Genomic DNA, 14,087 nt, shown 5'->3' on the forward strand with positions numbered 1-14,087 from the left:
ATGTCGCCGCCGCCACACAATCCTTGCTTGAACAAACTGATTTCCAAATTCATCCCCAAGGACAGGACCGATCGCCTCGTCGGGGTAGGATCTAAAAAAACTTTATTCAGCGCCGCCATCATCGCCGCCGAAGCAAAAACGATGAACAACTTAAAAACCTAAACTACGAGAGCCTAAAAAACGATCCACGTGCGTGGATCCGGCGATCCCTCTCACTACCAATGACCGAAGCCGCCGGCGGCGGAAGCGAGTCCTTTGGCGGAAGAAGCTAGATCGCCTTTTTCTTTCTTCAGGAGAAAGAAAAGCGAACCGTTCCTGGCGACGCCCGGCTCTTTCCCAACTGAACTGACTGATCCAGACCGCGGACGTGCGTACTGGTACAGATCAGGTCGTTACGCCTACGTCACGTAGTACGTAGATGAGACTACATCTACGTTGCTTGTTCCCGTCCCTTCGTTTTGCATTTGCTGTTGATCTCCACTCCATCACCTTTGCTGGAGTAGTTTCTTTTGCTGGGGCTCTGGGTGGGTGGAAGAGCGCGAGCGTGACGTGTAGCCGCCCACAGTGCTCGATCTCGTCTCTTTCTTCCTTTGTGGCCCGTGGACCAGAGCGTGGCCACATGCGATGTACACATCTCCTTACCTTGGGCTAACAAAGAGGTAATAGCACCCGAGGTACCCTAATTTGCACACAATGTGATGATCTAGTCCCAAAGTTGTAAAACTAGATCAATTCATACCCCAACTTGCATCCAATGTGATGATTTAGTCCCAGGCCAATCAGAGCTCGCCAATTGGCTGGGCTGGTCAGCGCTGGCAGTTTTGCACAAAACCCCCTTGCCGTTTCCCTGATTCAACCCGCAATTACCCCCACCTGAATTAAATCTGTCGGAGGAATCCACTTCACGTCCGGTCCTGCAGCAGCGATGGAGGGCAAGGAGGAGGACGTGCGGCTCGGGGCGAACAAGTACTCGGAGCGTCAGCCCATCGGCGCGGCGGCGCAGGGGTCCGAGGACAAGGACTACAAGGAGCCCCCGCCGGCGCCGCTGTTCGAGCCCGGCGAGCTCAAGTCCTGGTCCTTCTACCGTGCCGGCATCGCCGAGTTCATGGCCACCTTCCTCTTCCTCTACGTCACCATCCTCACCGTGATGGGCTACAGCGGCGCCACCTCTAAGTGCGCCACCGTCGGCATCCAGGGCATCGCCTGGTCCTTCGGCAGCATGATCTTCGCCCTCGTCTACTGCACCGCCGGCATCTCCGGTACTGTTCCTTGCTCTCCGCTTCGTTCTTGTAGCTTTTTTGCTGTGCATGGTAAGGGCATCTCCAGCCGCGCCCCCAACAGGCCCCCCCAGGCCACTTTTTCGGCGCCGGCGCCGAAAAAACGGCCCAGTCGCGCCCCCGGGACACCGAAAATCGCCGGTTCGGACCTTTTTTCCGCCCGGCGGTCACAGGCCGAACCCGGCGCGCTGGGGAGCCGTTGGGGGCTCCGGCGCTAGGGAAAAGCACGCCTGGCCCACACCGACAGGGGAAAACTCAAGGTTTTCTTCCCCCGACTCGCCTCGCACCCCCGCGCCCTCGGCCACCACTAGCTATATCCCGGCGACGGCCGCCGGCCTATTCCGCTAGATAGCCATTCCCCGCCAGAAAATAGCAGCGCTTCACCGCGGCAGCCCCTCCCGCAACAGCTAGGCATTTGCGGACGCCGTTTCCGGCCGCGGAGGCGCGGTTTAATGGCGGGTACACGCCCACCGAGCTCAAGGTGTTCGGCATTTTGACTGTGTCGGTGATGGACTCCGATGAGGAGGAAGAGCTCGCCACGCTGCTGGAGGAGGAAGCCGCGGCTGACGTCCAGGAAGAAGAGCATCTGATGGTGCTCGCCGCCCTCGCCCAGCTGCTGGCGAGCAATGAAAAGCCGCGTCGAGGTGGCTCGGCGCCGGGGCGGGTGAAAGCAAAGAACCGACATCGTCTACACGGCTACTGCATGCTCTACTCCGACTACTTCGCCGATGCTCCACTTCATGGCGAGAGAACATTTCGGCGCCGTTATCGGATGAGCCGAAAGCTCTTCCTCAGGATTGTGAATTCCATCCGGGAGTTCGACAACTACTTCAAGTGCAAGATGGATTGCACTGGCGCTCTTGGATTCACCTCCATCCAGAAGTGCACGACAGCGATGAGAATGCTTTCATATGGAGCTCCCAGTGATTCACTCGACGACTATGGGCGCATGGCCGAGTCCACCAGCATAGAGTGTTTCTACAAGTTCTGTCGGGCAGTGGTGGCAGTGTTTGGGCCACAATACTTGAGAACACCCAACGCGGAAGACACTGCTCGGATCCTAGCCCAGAATGCAGCAAGAGGATTTCCTGGGATGCTTGGAAGCATCGACTGCATGCATTGGAAATGGAAGAACTGCCCATTTGGTTGGCAGGGGATGTACAAAGGTGCCAAAGGCGGTTGCAGTGTGGTGCTTGAGACGGTAGCCACACAGGACCTCTGGATTTGGCACTCATTCTTTGGTATGCCAGGAACTCACAATGACATCAACGTGCTGCAGTGCTCTCCTGTTTTTGCCAAGCTCGTTGAGGGCCATTCTCCTCCGGTGAACTTCGAGATCAATGGGCACCAATACAACAAGGGGTACTATCTAGCTGACGGCATCTATCCGAGATGGTCGACATTTGTGAAGACGATCTCAAACCCTGTGGCAGGAGGCAAGAACGCCTGGTTTGCGAAGGTTCAGGAGGCTTGCAGGAAGGATGTCGAGCGGGCATTTGGTGTGCTCCAATCTCGATTCGCTGTTGTTTGGTACCCCGCTCAGACCTGGTCGAAAGATCAAATGTGGGAGATCATGACTTGCTGTGTCATCTTGCACAACATGATCATCGAGAGCGAGCAAGAAGACCCAGTGTTTGACACTGAACCATACTACAGGCAGGGTCCTCTAGCCGAAGTTGATCACCAGCTACCAGCAACTTGGACTGCCTATCTCAGTATGCGTCAGGAGATCCGAGACCCACAGGTGCATCATCAACTGCAGAAAGATCTGATTGAGCACCTATGGAGGCTCAAGGGGGACGCCGTGCGATGAAATACGAGTTTATATTTGTTGAACTATATAATTTGTATTGAACTATTTGTTGTTGTAGTATTTTGTTGAAGTATTTGATTTTTCTGTGATGAAATATGTGTGTGTTGATAATTGAACGCCGAAACCACGCCGAATATGGGCCTATTCTCGCCCATATGGGCCGTTTATTCACCGAAATTGGGCTGCAAAGTGGGCCAATTTCGGCGCCTGGGGGCGACGACTGGGCGCAAAACCGCCCCCAGCGCCGAGTGTATCCCCGGCTCGCCCCCAGGCGGCGCTTTTAGACACCCCCTGGGGGGCCAACGGCTGGAGATGCCCTAAGGGATGGTGTTGGGGAACGTAGTAATTTCAAAAAAATTCCTACGCACACGCAAGATCATTGTGAAGGCATGGCAACGAGAGGGGAGAGTGTTGTCCACGTACCCTTGTAGACCGTAAGCGGAAGCGTTAGCACAACACGGTTGATGTAGTCGTACGTCTTCATGGTCTGACCGATCCAAGCATCGAACGTACGGCACCTCCGAGTTCAGCACACGTTCAGCTCGATGACGATCCCCGAGCTCCGATCCAGCAAAGCTTCGGGGATGAGTTCCGTCAGCACGACAGCGTGGTGACGATGATGATGTTCTACCGGCGCAGGGCTTCGCCTAAACTCCGCGACAATATGACCGAGGTGGAATATGGTGGAGGGGGGCACCGCACACGGCTAAGGAACGATCCGTAGATCAACTTGTGTGTTCTAGGGTGCCCCCCTGCCCCCGTATATAAAGGAGCCAAGGGGGAGGGGGCGGCCGGCCAAGGAGGGCGCGCCAAGGGGGAGTCCTACTCCCACCGGGAGTAGGACTTCCTTCTTTCCTAGTTGGAGTAGGAGAAGGGGGAAGGAGGAGGAAGAGGGGAAGGAAAGGGGGGGGGGCGCCGCCCCCTTCTCCTTGTCCTATTCGGACTAGGGAGGGGAGGGGGCGCAGCCACCTCTTGCCTCCTCTCCTCTTCTCCCTTAGGGCCCATGAAGGCCCAATAACCCCCGGGAGGGTTCCGGTAACCCCCCGGTACTCCGGTAAAATGCCGATTTCACCCGGAACACTTCCGATGTCCAAACATAGGCTTCCAATATATCAATCTTTATGTCTCGACCATTTCGAGACTCCTCGTCATGTCCGTGATCACATTCGGGACTCTGAACAAACTTCGGTACATCAAAACTTATAAACTCATAATAAAACTGTCATCGTAACGTTAAGCGTGCGGACCCTACGGGTTCGAGAACTATGTAGACATGACCTAGAACTATTCTCGGTCAATAACCAATAGCGGAACCTGGATGCCCATATTGGTTGCTACATATTCTACGAAGATCTTTATCGGTCAAACCGCATAACAACATACGTTGTTCCCTTTGTCATCGGTATGTTACTTGCCCGAGATTTGATCATCGGTATCCAATACCTAGTTCAATCTCGTTACCGGCAAGTCACTTTACTCGTTACGTAATGCATCATCCCGTAACCAACTCATTGGTCACATTGCTTGCAAGGCTTATAGTGATGTGCATTACCGAGAGGGCCCAGAGATACCTCTCCGACAATCAGAGTGACAAAACCTAATATCGAAATACGCCAACTCAACATGTACCTTCGGAGACACCTGTAGTACTCCTTTATAATCACCCAGTTACGTTGTGACGTTTGGTAGTACCCAAAGTGTTCCTTCGATAAACGGGAGGTTCATAATCTCATAGTTACAGGAACATGTATAAGTCATGAAGAAAGCAATAGCAGTATACTAAACGATCAACTGCTAGGCTAACGGAATGGGTCATGTTAATCACATCATTCTCCTAATGATGTGATCCCATTAATCAAATGACAACACATGTCTATGGTTAGGAAACATAACCATCATTGATTAATGAGCTAGTCAAGTAGAGGCATACTAGTGACTATATGTATGTCTATGTATTCACACATGTATCATGTTTCCGGCTAATACAATTCTAGCATGAATAATAAACATTTATCATGATATGAGGAAATAAATAATAACTTTATTATTGCCTCTAGGGCATATTTCCTTCAGTCTCCCACTTGCACTAGAGTCAATAATCTGGATTACATAGTAATGATTCTAACACCCATGGAGTCTTGGTGCTGATCATGTTTTGCTCGTGAGAGAGGCTTAGTCAATGGGTCTGCAACATTCAGATCCGTATGTATATTGCAAATTTCTATGTCTCCCACCTGGACTTTGTCCCGGATGGAATTGAAGCGTCTCTTGATGTGCTTGGCCCTCTTGTGAAATCTGGATTCCTTTGCCAAAGCAATTGCACCAGTATTGTCACAGAAGATCTTCATTGGTCCCGATGCACTAGGTATGACACCTAGATCGGAAATGAACTCCTTCATCCAGACTCCTTCATTTGCTGCTTCCGAAGCATCTATGTACTCCGCTTCACATGTAGATCCCACCACGACGCTTTGTTTAGAACTGCACCAACTTACAGCTCCACCGTTTAATAAAAACACGTATCCGGTTTGCGATTTAGAATCGTCCGGATCAGTGTCAAAGCTTGCATCGACGTAACCATTTACGACTAGCTCTTTGTCACCTCCATATACGAGAAACATATCCTTAGTCCTTTTCAGGTATTTCAGGATGTTCTTGACCGCTGTCCAGTGATCCACTCCTGGATTACTTTGGTACCTCCCTACCAAACTTATTGCTAAGCATACGTCAGGTCTGGTACACAGCATTGCATACATGATAGAGCCTATGGCTGAAGCATAGGGAATATCTTTCATTTTCTCTCTATCTTCTGCTGTGGTCGAGCATTGAGTTTGACTCAACATCACACCTTTAAGCACGGGCAAGAACCCTTTCTTTGCCTGATCCATTTTGAACTTTTTCAAAATTTTATCAAGGTATGTGCTTTGTGAAAGTCCTATTAAGCGTCTTGATCTATCTCTATAGATCTTGATGCCCAATATGTAAGCAGCTTCACCTAGATCTTTCATTGAAAAACTTTTATTCAAGTATCCCTTTATGCTATCCAGAAATTCTATATCATTTCCAATTAACAATATGTCATCTACATATAATATCAGAAATGCTACAGAGCTCCTACTCACTTTCTTGTAAATACAGGCTTCTCCAAAAGTCTGTATAAAACCACATGCTTTGATCACACTATCAAAGCGTTTATTCCAACTCCGAGATGCTTGCACCAGTCCATAAAGGGATTGCTGGAGCTTGCACACTTTGTCAGCACCTTTTGGATCAACAAAACCTTCTGGCTGCATCATATACAACTCTTCTTCCAGAAATCCATTCAAGAATGCAGTTTTGACATCCATTTGCCAGATTTCATAATCATGAAATGCAGCAATAGCTAACATGATTCGGACAGACTTAAGCATCGCTACGGGTGAGAAAGTCTCATCGTAGTCAACCCCTTGAACTTGTCAAAAACCTTTTGCAACAAGTCGAGCTTTATAGACAGTTATATTACCATCAGCGTCAGTCTTCTTCTTAAAGATCCATTTATTCTCAATGGCTTGCCGATCATCGGGCAAGTCAACCAAAGTCCATACTTTGTTCTCATACATGGATCCCATCTCAGATTTCATGGCCTCTAGCCATTTTGCGGAATCTGGGCTCATCATTGCTTCCTCATAGTTCGTAGGTTCATCATGATCATGTAACATGACTTCCAGAATAGGATTACCGTACCACTCTGGTGCAGATCTTACTCTGGTAGACCTACGAGGTTCAGTAGAAACTTGATCCGAAGTTTCATGATCAATATCATTAGCTTCCTCACTAATTGGTGTAGTTGTCACAGGAACCGGTTCTTGTGATGAACTACTTTCCAACAAAGGAGTAGATACAGTTATCTCATCAAGTTCTATTTTCCTCCCACTCACTTCTTTCGAGAGAAACTCCTTCTCTAGAAAGGATCCAATTTTAGCAACAAAAATCTTGCCCTCAGATTTGTGATAGAAGGTGTACCCAATGGTCTCTTTTGGGTATCCTATGAAGACACATTTCTCCGATTTAGGTTCGAGCTTATCTGGTTGAAGTTTCTTCACATAAGCATCGCAGCCCCAAACTTTAAGAAACGACAACTTTGGTTTCTTGCCAAACCACAGTTCATAAGGCGTCGTCTCAACGGATTTTGATGGTGCCCTATTTAACGTGAATGCAACCGTCTCTAAAGCATAACCCCAAAACGATAGCGGTAAATCAGTAAGAGACATCATAGATCGCACCATATCTAGTAAAGTACGATTACGACGTTCGGACACACCATTTTGTTGTGGTGTTCCGAGTGTCGTGAGTTGCGAAACTATTCCGCATTGTTTCAAATGTAAACCAAACTCGTAACTCAAATATTCTCCTCCACGATTAGGTCGTAGAAATTTTATTTTCTTGTTACGATGATTTTCCACTTCACTCTGAAATTCTTTGAACTTTTCAAATGTTTCAGACTTGTGTTTCATCAAGTAGATATACCCATATCTGCTTAAGTCATCTGTGAAGGTGAGAAAATAACGATACCCGCCGCGAGCCTCAACATTCATTGGACCACAAACATCAGTATGTATGATTTCCAACAAATCAGTTGCTCGCTCCATAGTTCCGGAGAACGGCGTTTTAGTCATCTTGCCCATAAGGCACGGTTCGTAAGTACCAAGTGATTCATAATCAAGTGATTACGAAAGCCCATCAGTATGGAGTTTCTTCATGCGCTTTACACCGATATGACCTAAACGGCAGTGCCATAAATAAGTTGCACTATCATTATTAACTCTGCATCTTTTGGTTTCAACACTATGAATATGTGTATCACTACTATCGAGATTCAATAAAAATAGACCACTGTTCAAGGGTGCATGACCATAAAAGATATTACTCATATAAATAGAACAACCATTATTCTCTGATTTAAATGAATAACCGTCTCGCATCAAACAAGATCCAGATATAATGTTCATGCTTAACGCTGGCACCAAATAACAATTATTTAGGTCTAAAACTAATCCTGATGGTAGATGTAGAGGTAGCGTGCCGACTGCGATCACATCGACTTTGGAACCATTTCCCACGCACATTGTCACCTTGTCCTTAGCCAATCTTTGCTTAATCCGTAGTCCCTGTTTCGAGTTGCAAATATTAGCAACAGAACCAGTATCAAATACCCAGGTACTACTGCGAGCATTAGTAAGGTACACATCAATAACATGTATATCACATATACCTTTGTTCACTTTGCCATCCTTCTTATCCGCCAAATACTTGGGGCAGTTCCGCTTCCAGTGTCCAGTCTGCTTGCAGTAGAAGCACTCAGTTTCAGGCTTTGGTCCAGACTTGGGTTTCTTCTCTTGAGCAGCAACTTGTTTGCTGTTCTTCTTGAAGTTCCCCTTCTTCTTCCCTTTGCCCTTTTTATTGAAACTGGTGGTCTTGTTAACCATCAACACTTGATGCTCCTTCTTGATTTCTACCTCCGCGGCTTTTAGCATTGCAAAGAGCTCGGGAATAGTCTTGTCTATCCCTTGCATATTATAGTTCATCACGAAGCTCTTGTAGCTTGGTGGCAGTGATTGGAGAATTCTGTCAATGACACTATCATCAGGAAGATTAACTCCCAGTTGAATCAAGTGATTATTATACCCAGACATTTTGAGTATGTGTTCACTGACAGAACTATTCTCCTCCATCTTGCAGCTATAGAACTTATTGGAGACTTCATATCTCTCAATCCGGGCATTTGCTTGAAATATTAACTTCAACTCCTGGAACATCTCATATGATCCATGACGTTCAAAACGTCATTGAAGTCCCGGTTCTAAGCCGTAAAGCATGGCACACTGAACTATCGAGTAGTCATCAGCTTTGCTCTGCCAGACGTTCTTAACATCGTCAGTTGCATCAGCAGCAGGCCTGGCACCCAGCGGTGCTTCCAGGACGTAATTCTTCTGTGCAGCAATGAGGATAATCCTCAGGTTACGGACCCAGTCCGTGTAATTGCTACCATCATCTTTCAACTTTGCTTTCTCAAGGAACGCATTAAAATTCAACGGAACAACAGCACGAGCCATCTATCTACAACAAACATAGACAAGCAAAATACTATCAGGTACTAAGTTCATGATAAATTTAAGTTCAATTAATCATATTACTAAAGAACTCCCACTTAGACAGACATCTCTCTAGTCATCTAAGTGATCACGTGATCCAAATCAACTAAACCATGTCCGATCATCACGTGAGATGGAGTAGTTTCAATGGTGAACATCAATATGTTGATCATATCTACTATATGATTCACGCTCGACCTTTCGGTCTCCGTGTTCCGAGGCCATATCTGTATATGCTAGGCTCGTCAAGTTTAACCCGAGTATTCCGCGTGTGCAACTGTTTTGCACCTGTTGTATTTGAACGTAGAGCCTATCACACCCGATCATCACGTGGTGTCTCAGCACGAAGAACTTTCGCAACGGTGCATACTCAGGGAGAACACTTCTTAATAATTAGTGAGAGATCATCTTAAATTGCTACCGTCAATCAAAGCAAGATAAGATGCATAAAGGATAAACATCACATGCAATCAATATAAGTGATATGATATGGCCATCATCATCTTGTGCTTGTGATCTCCATCTTCGAAGCACCGTCGTGATCACCATCGTCACCGGCGCGACACCTTGATCTCCATCATAGCATCGTTGTCGTTACGCCATCTATTGCTTCTACGACTATCGCTACCGCTTAGTGATAAAGTAAAGCAATTACATGGCGTTTGCATTTGATACAATAAAGCGACAACCATATGTCTCCTGCCAGTTGCCGATAACTTCGGTTACAAAACATGATCATCTCATACAATAAAATATAGCATCACGTCTTGACCATATCACATCACAACATGCCCTGCAAAAACAAGTTAGACGTCCTCTACTTTGTTGTTGCAAATTTTACGTGGCTGCTACGGGCTTAGCAAGAACCGTTCTTACCTACGCATCAAAACCACAACGATAGTTCGTCAAGTTAGTGTTGTTTTAACCTTCGCAAGGACCGGGCGTAGCCACACTCGGTTCAGCTAAAGTGAGAGAGACAGACACCCGCTAGTCACCTTTAAGCACGAGTGCTCGTAACGGTGAAACCAGTCTCGCGTAAGCATACACGTAATGTCGGTCCGGGCCGCTTCATCTCACAATACTGCTGAGCCAAAGTATGACATGCTGGTAAGTAGTATGACTTGTATCGCCCACAACTCACTTGTGTTCTACTCGTGCATATGACATCTACGCATAAAACCTGGCTCGGATGCCACTGTTGGGGAACGTAGTAATTTCAAAAAATTTCCTACGCACACGCAAGATCATGGTGATGGCATGGCAACGAGAGGGGAGAGTGTTGTCCACATACCCTCGTAGACCGTAAGCGGAAGCGTTAGCACAACGCGGTTGATGTAGTCATACGTCTTCACGATCTGACCGCTCCAAGCACCGAACGTACGGCACCTCCGAGTTCAGCACACGTTCAGCTCGATGACGATCCCCGGGCTCCGATCTAGCAAAGCTTCGGGGGTGAGTTCCGTCAGCACGACGGTGTGGTGACGATGATGATGTTCTACCGGCGCAGGGCTTCGCCTAAACTCCGTGACGATATGACCGAGGTGGAATATGGTGGAGGGGGCACGGCACACGGCTAAGGAACGATCCGTAGATCAACTTGTGTGTTCTAGGGTGCCCCCCTGCCCCCGTATATAAAGGAGCCAAGGGGGAGGGGGCGGCCGGCCAAGGAGGGCGCGCCAAGGGGGGGTCCTACTCCCACCGGGAGTAGGACTCCCTTCTTTCCTAGTTGGAGTAGGAGAAGGGGGAAGGAGGAGGAAGAGGGGAAGGAAAGGGGGGGGGCGCCGCCCCCTTCTCCTTGTCCTATTCGGACTAGGGAGGGGAGGGGCGCAGCCCACCTCTTGCCTCCTCTCCTCTTCTCCCTTAGGGCCCATGAAGGCCCAATAACCCCCGGGAGGGTTCCGGTAACCCCCGGTACTCCGGTAAAATGCCGATTTCACCCGGAACACTTCCGATGTCCAAACATAGGCTCCCAATATATCAATCTTTATGTCTCGACCATTTCGAGACTCCTCGTCATGTCCGTGATCACATTCGGGACTCCGAACAAACTTCGGTACATCAAAACTTATAAACTCATAATAAAACTGTCATCGTAACGTTAAGCGTGCGGACCCTACGGGTTCGAGAACTATGTAGACATGACCTAGAACTATTCTCGGTCAATAACCAATAGCGGAACCTGGATGCCCATATTGGTTCCTACATATTCTACGAAGATCTTTATCGGTCAAACCGCATAACAACATACGTTGTTCCCTTTGTCATCGGTATGTTACTTGCCCGAGATTTGATCGTCGGTATCCAATACCTAGTTCAATCTCGTTACCGGCAAGTCTCTTTACTCGTTACGTAATGCATCATCCCGTAACCAACTCATTGGTCACATTGCTTGCAAGGCTTATAGTGATGTGCATTACCGAGAGGGCCCAGAGATACCTCTCCGACAATCGGAGTGACAAAACCTAATCTCGAAATACGCCAACTCAACATGTACCTTCGGAGACACCTGTAGTACTCCTTTATAATCACTCAGTTACGTTGTGACGTTTGGTAGTACCCAAAGTGTTCCTCCGGTAAACGGGAGTTGCATAATCTCATAGTTACAGGAACATGTATAAGTCATGAAGAAAGCAATAGCAATATACTAAACGATCAACTGCTAGGCTAACGGAATGGGTCATGTCAATCACATCATTCTCCTAATGATGTGATCCCATTAATCAAATGACAACACGTGTCTATGGTTAGGAAACATAACCATCTTTGATTAATGAGCTAGTCAAGTAGAGGCATACTAGTGACTATATGTATGTCTATGTATTCACACATGTATCATGTTTCCGGTTAATACAATTCTAGCATGAATAATAAACATTTATCATGATATGAGGAAATAAATAATAACTTTATTATTGCCTCTAGGGCATATTTCCTTCAGATGGATGGGTGCAGGCGGGCACATCAACCCGGCGGTGACCTTTGGGCTGTTCCTGGCGAGGAAGCTGTCGCTGACCAGGGCGGTGTTCTACATCATCATCATGCAGTGCATGGGCGCCATTTGCGGCGCCGGCGTGGTGAAGGGGTTCCAGCAGGGCCTGTACATGGGCAACGGCGGCGGCGCCAACGTGGTGGCGCCCGGCTACACCAAGGGCTCCGGCCTCGGCGCCGAGATCATCGGCACCTTCGTCCTCGTCTACACCGTCTTCTCCGCCACCGACGCCAAGAGGAACGCCAGGGACTCTCACGTTCCGGTGAGTACCATCACCGCCGTTCTGTTCTTTCCCCCCGTCGACAGCAAGCAGTAAAGATGTTAAAATTTCCTTACTGTGCTTAGTTATTAATGATTACTTATTGTGTGTGGAACGTCGACAGATCCTCGCCCCGCTGCCAATCGGGTTCGCGGTGTTCCTAGTCCACCTGGCCACCATCCCCATCACCGGCACCAGCATCAACCCGGCGAGGAGCCTCGGCGCGGCCATCATCTACAACAGGGAGCACGCCTGGTCAGACCACGTGAGTGAACCAAAACCGAAACTGAAACCTAATAACACCCCTCCTTTCCTTTGTCTGAACTTGAAAGCATGGCACTTGCTTGTTTTCTGCAGCAGTAGTAACTGCAGGCATGTGGTAGCAGTAGCATTCAGAAGTAACTTAAAGTTGACGCAGACGCATAGCAACTCTCTTTGCAATCAAAAGACGCATAGCTACTCTCTATTGCACACCTAATTACCCGATGTGAAATTGGAAAGCTGATTAATCTGGTGAACCGATGTCACAGTAGCTGCAATAATTGAGCAGTTATAGCTGATGAGAGTACTGTATCATCTGCTGGTTATTCAAATATGGGAAGTCTACCCTGATCTCAAGGGAAATGCCGAGAGACTTGACTCGGCGTAGCACGCAACCGCTGCCTTCTGGTAGCAGGACAGTGACTTGAGTGTCCATATTAGGTTATTACTCTGGGAAATTGTTTACTAGCATTGTTGTGCTTATAGTAGTAATAAGGGCTGACATGTCCATCAAATTTTCGCGTTTGCAGTGGATCTTCTGGGTCGGCCCCTTCATCGGCGCCGCGCTGGCCGCCGTCTACCACCAGGTGGTCATCAGAGCCATCCCGTTCAAGACCAAGTCCTAAGCTGCTGTTCTTCCTGCTGCTACAAAGAAAGATGCCGACCCGAAGAGCAAGCAAGCTGCGTTGTTCTTCCCATCAAATCGTGTTACCGTGGAATTCCAATTTGTCTTCCAAGTTTGATGTACTGCTAGTCTTGCTATGTATTCACCTGAACCCAGACTTGTATGTAATCTCATCAGTACTCAGTTGTTGTGTGCTGCACGTTGTTATGCAAATTGAGCCAAGTTGTGTTGATGTGCCCCGACAACGAAAGTGAACCCTCTCGACCGGACGTGAAGTGGATTCCTCCGACAGATTTAATTCAGGTGGGGGGTATCTGCAGGTTGAATCAGGGAAACGGCAGGGGGTTTTGTGCAAAACTGCCAGCGCTGACCGGCCCAGCCAATTGGCGAGCTCTGATTGGCCTGGGACTAAATCATCACATTGGATACAAGCTAGGGTATGGGTTGGTCTAGTTTTGCAACTTTGGGACTAGATCATCACATTGTGTGCAAGTTAGGGTACCTGGGGTGCTATTACCTCGCTAACAAATAATAATTCCGAGATATTCGTCCGATTGATCCGGGCTAGGGAAAGGTGTGGGTGTGGGCACATGCACGGCATGCTTTCAACGTCATCCTACGAGACAAAAATAGTAGAAGTATTAGAGGGTGTTTGGATCACTAGAGACTAGAGACTAGAGACTAGTAGTAGTCACCTTTAGTCAGTAAACCTCCAAAACCCCTGACTAGTGG

General features: G+C 48.0%; 1 protein-coding gene across 1 annotated transcript; it reads left to right on the forward strand.

Annotated features, from left to right (window-relative positions):
* The first annotated feature begins 922 nt into the window (after positions 1–922).
* Positions 923–13,374, forward strand: LOC123042842 (aquaporin PIP1-3/PIP1-4-like). Its single transcript, XM_044465216.1, has 4 exons — positions 923–1,259; positions 12,174–12,472; positions 12,594–12,734; positions 13,261–13,374. Exons 1-4 carry the CDS (start codon positions 926–928, stop codon positions 13,354–13,356), a joined length of 870 nt encoding a protein of 289 aa, XP_044321151.1. The 5' UTR covers positions 923–925; the 3' UTR covers positions 13,357–13,374.
* Positions 13,375–14,087: the final 713 nt, after the last annotated feature.

Source organism: Triticum aestivum, chromosome 2B (assembly GCF_018294505.1).
Source record: "Triticum aestivum cultivar Chinese Spring chromosome 2B, IWGSC CS RefSeq v2.1, whole genome shotgun sequence".
Classification (NCBI taxonomy): Eukaryota; Viridiplantae; Streptophyta; class Magnoliopsida; order Poales; family Poaceae; genus Triticum; species Triticum aestivum.

Excerpts from the sequence above, each read along its gene's own strand:
- LOC123042842 (XM_044465216.1), top strand. The coding sequence starts at position 926 with ATGGAGGGCAAGGAGGAGGACGTGCGGCTCGGGGCGAACAAGTACTCG. Across the intron at positions 1,260-12,173 it reads CTGCACCGCCGGCATCTCCG|GCGGGCACATCAACCCGGCG; the intron begins GTACTGTTCCTT and ends GGATGGGTGCAG. Across the intron at positions 12,735-13,260 it reads AGCACGCCTGGTCAGACCAC|TGGATCTTCTGGGTCGGCCC; the intron begins GTGAGTGAACCA and ends TCGCGTTTGCAG.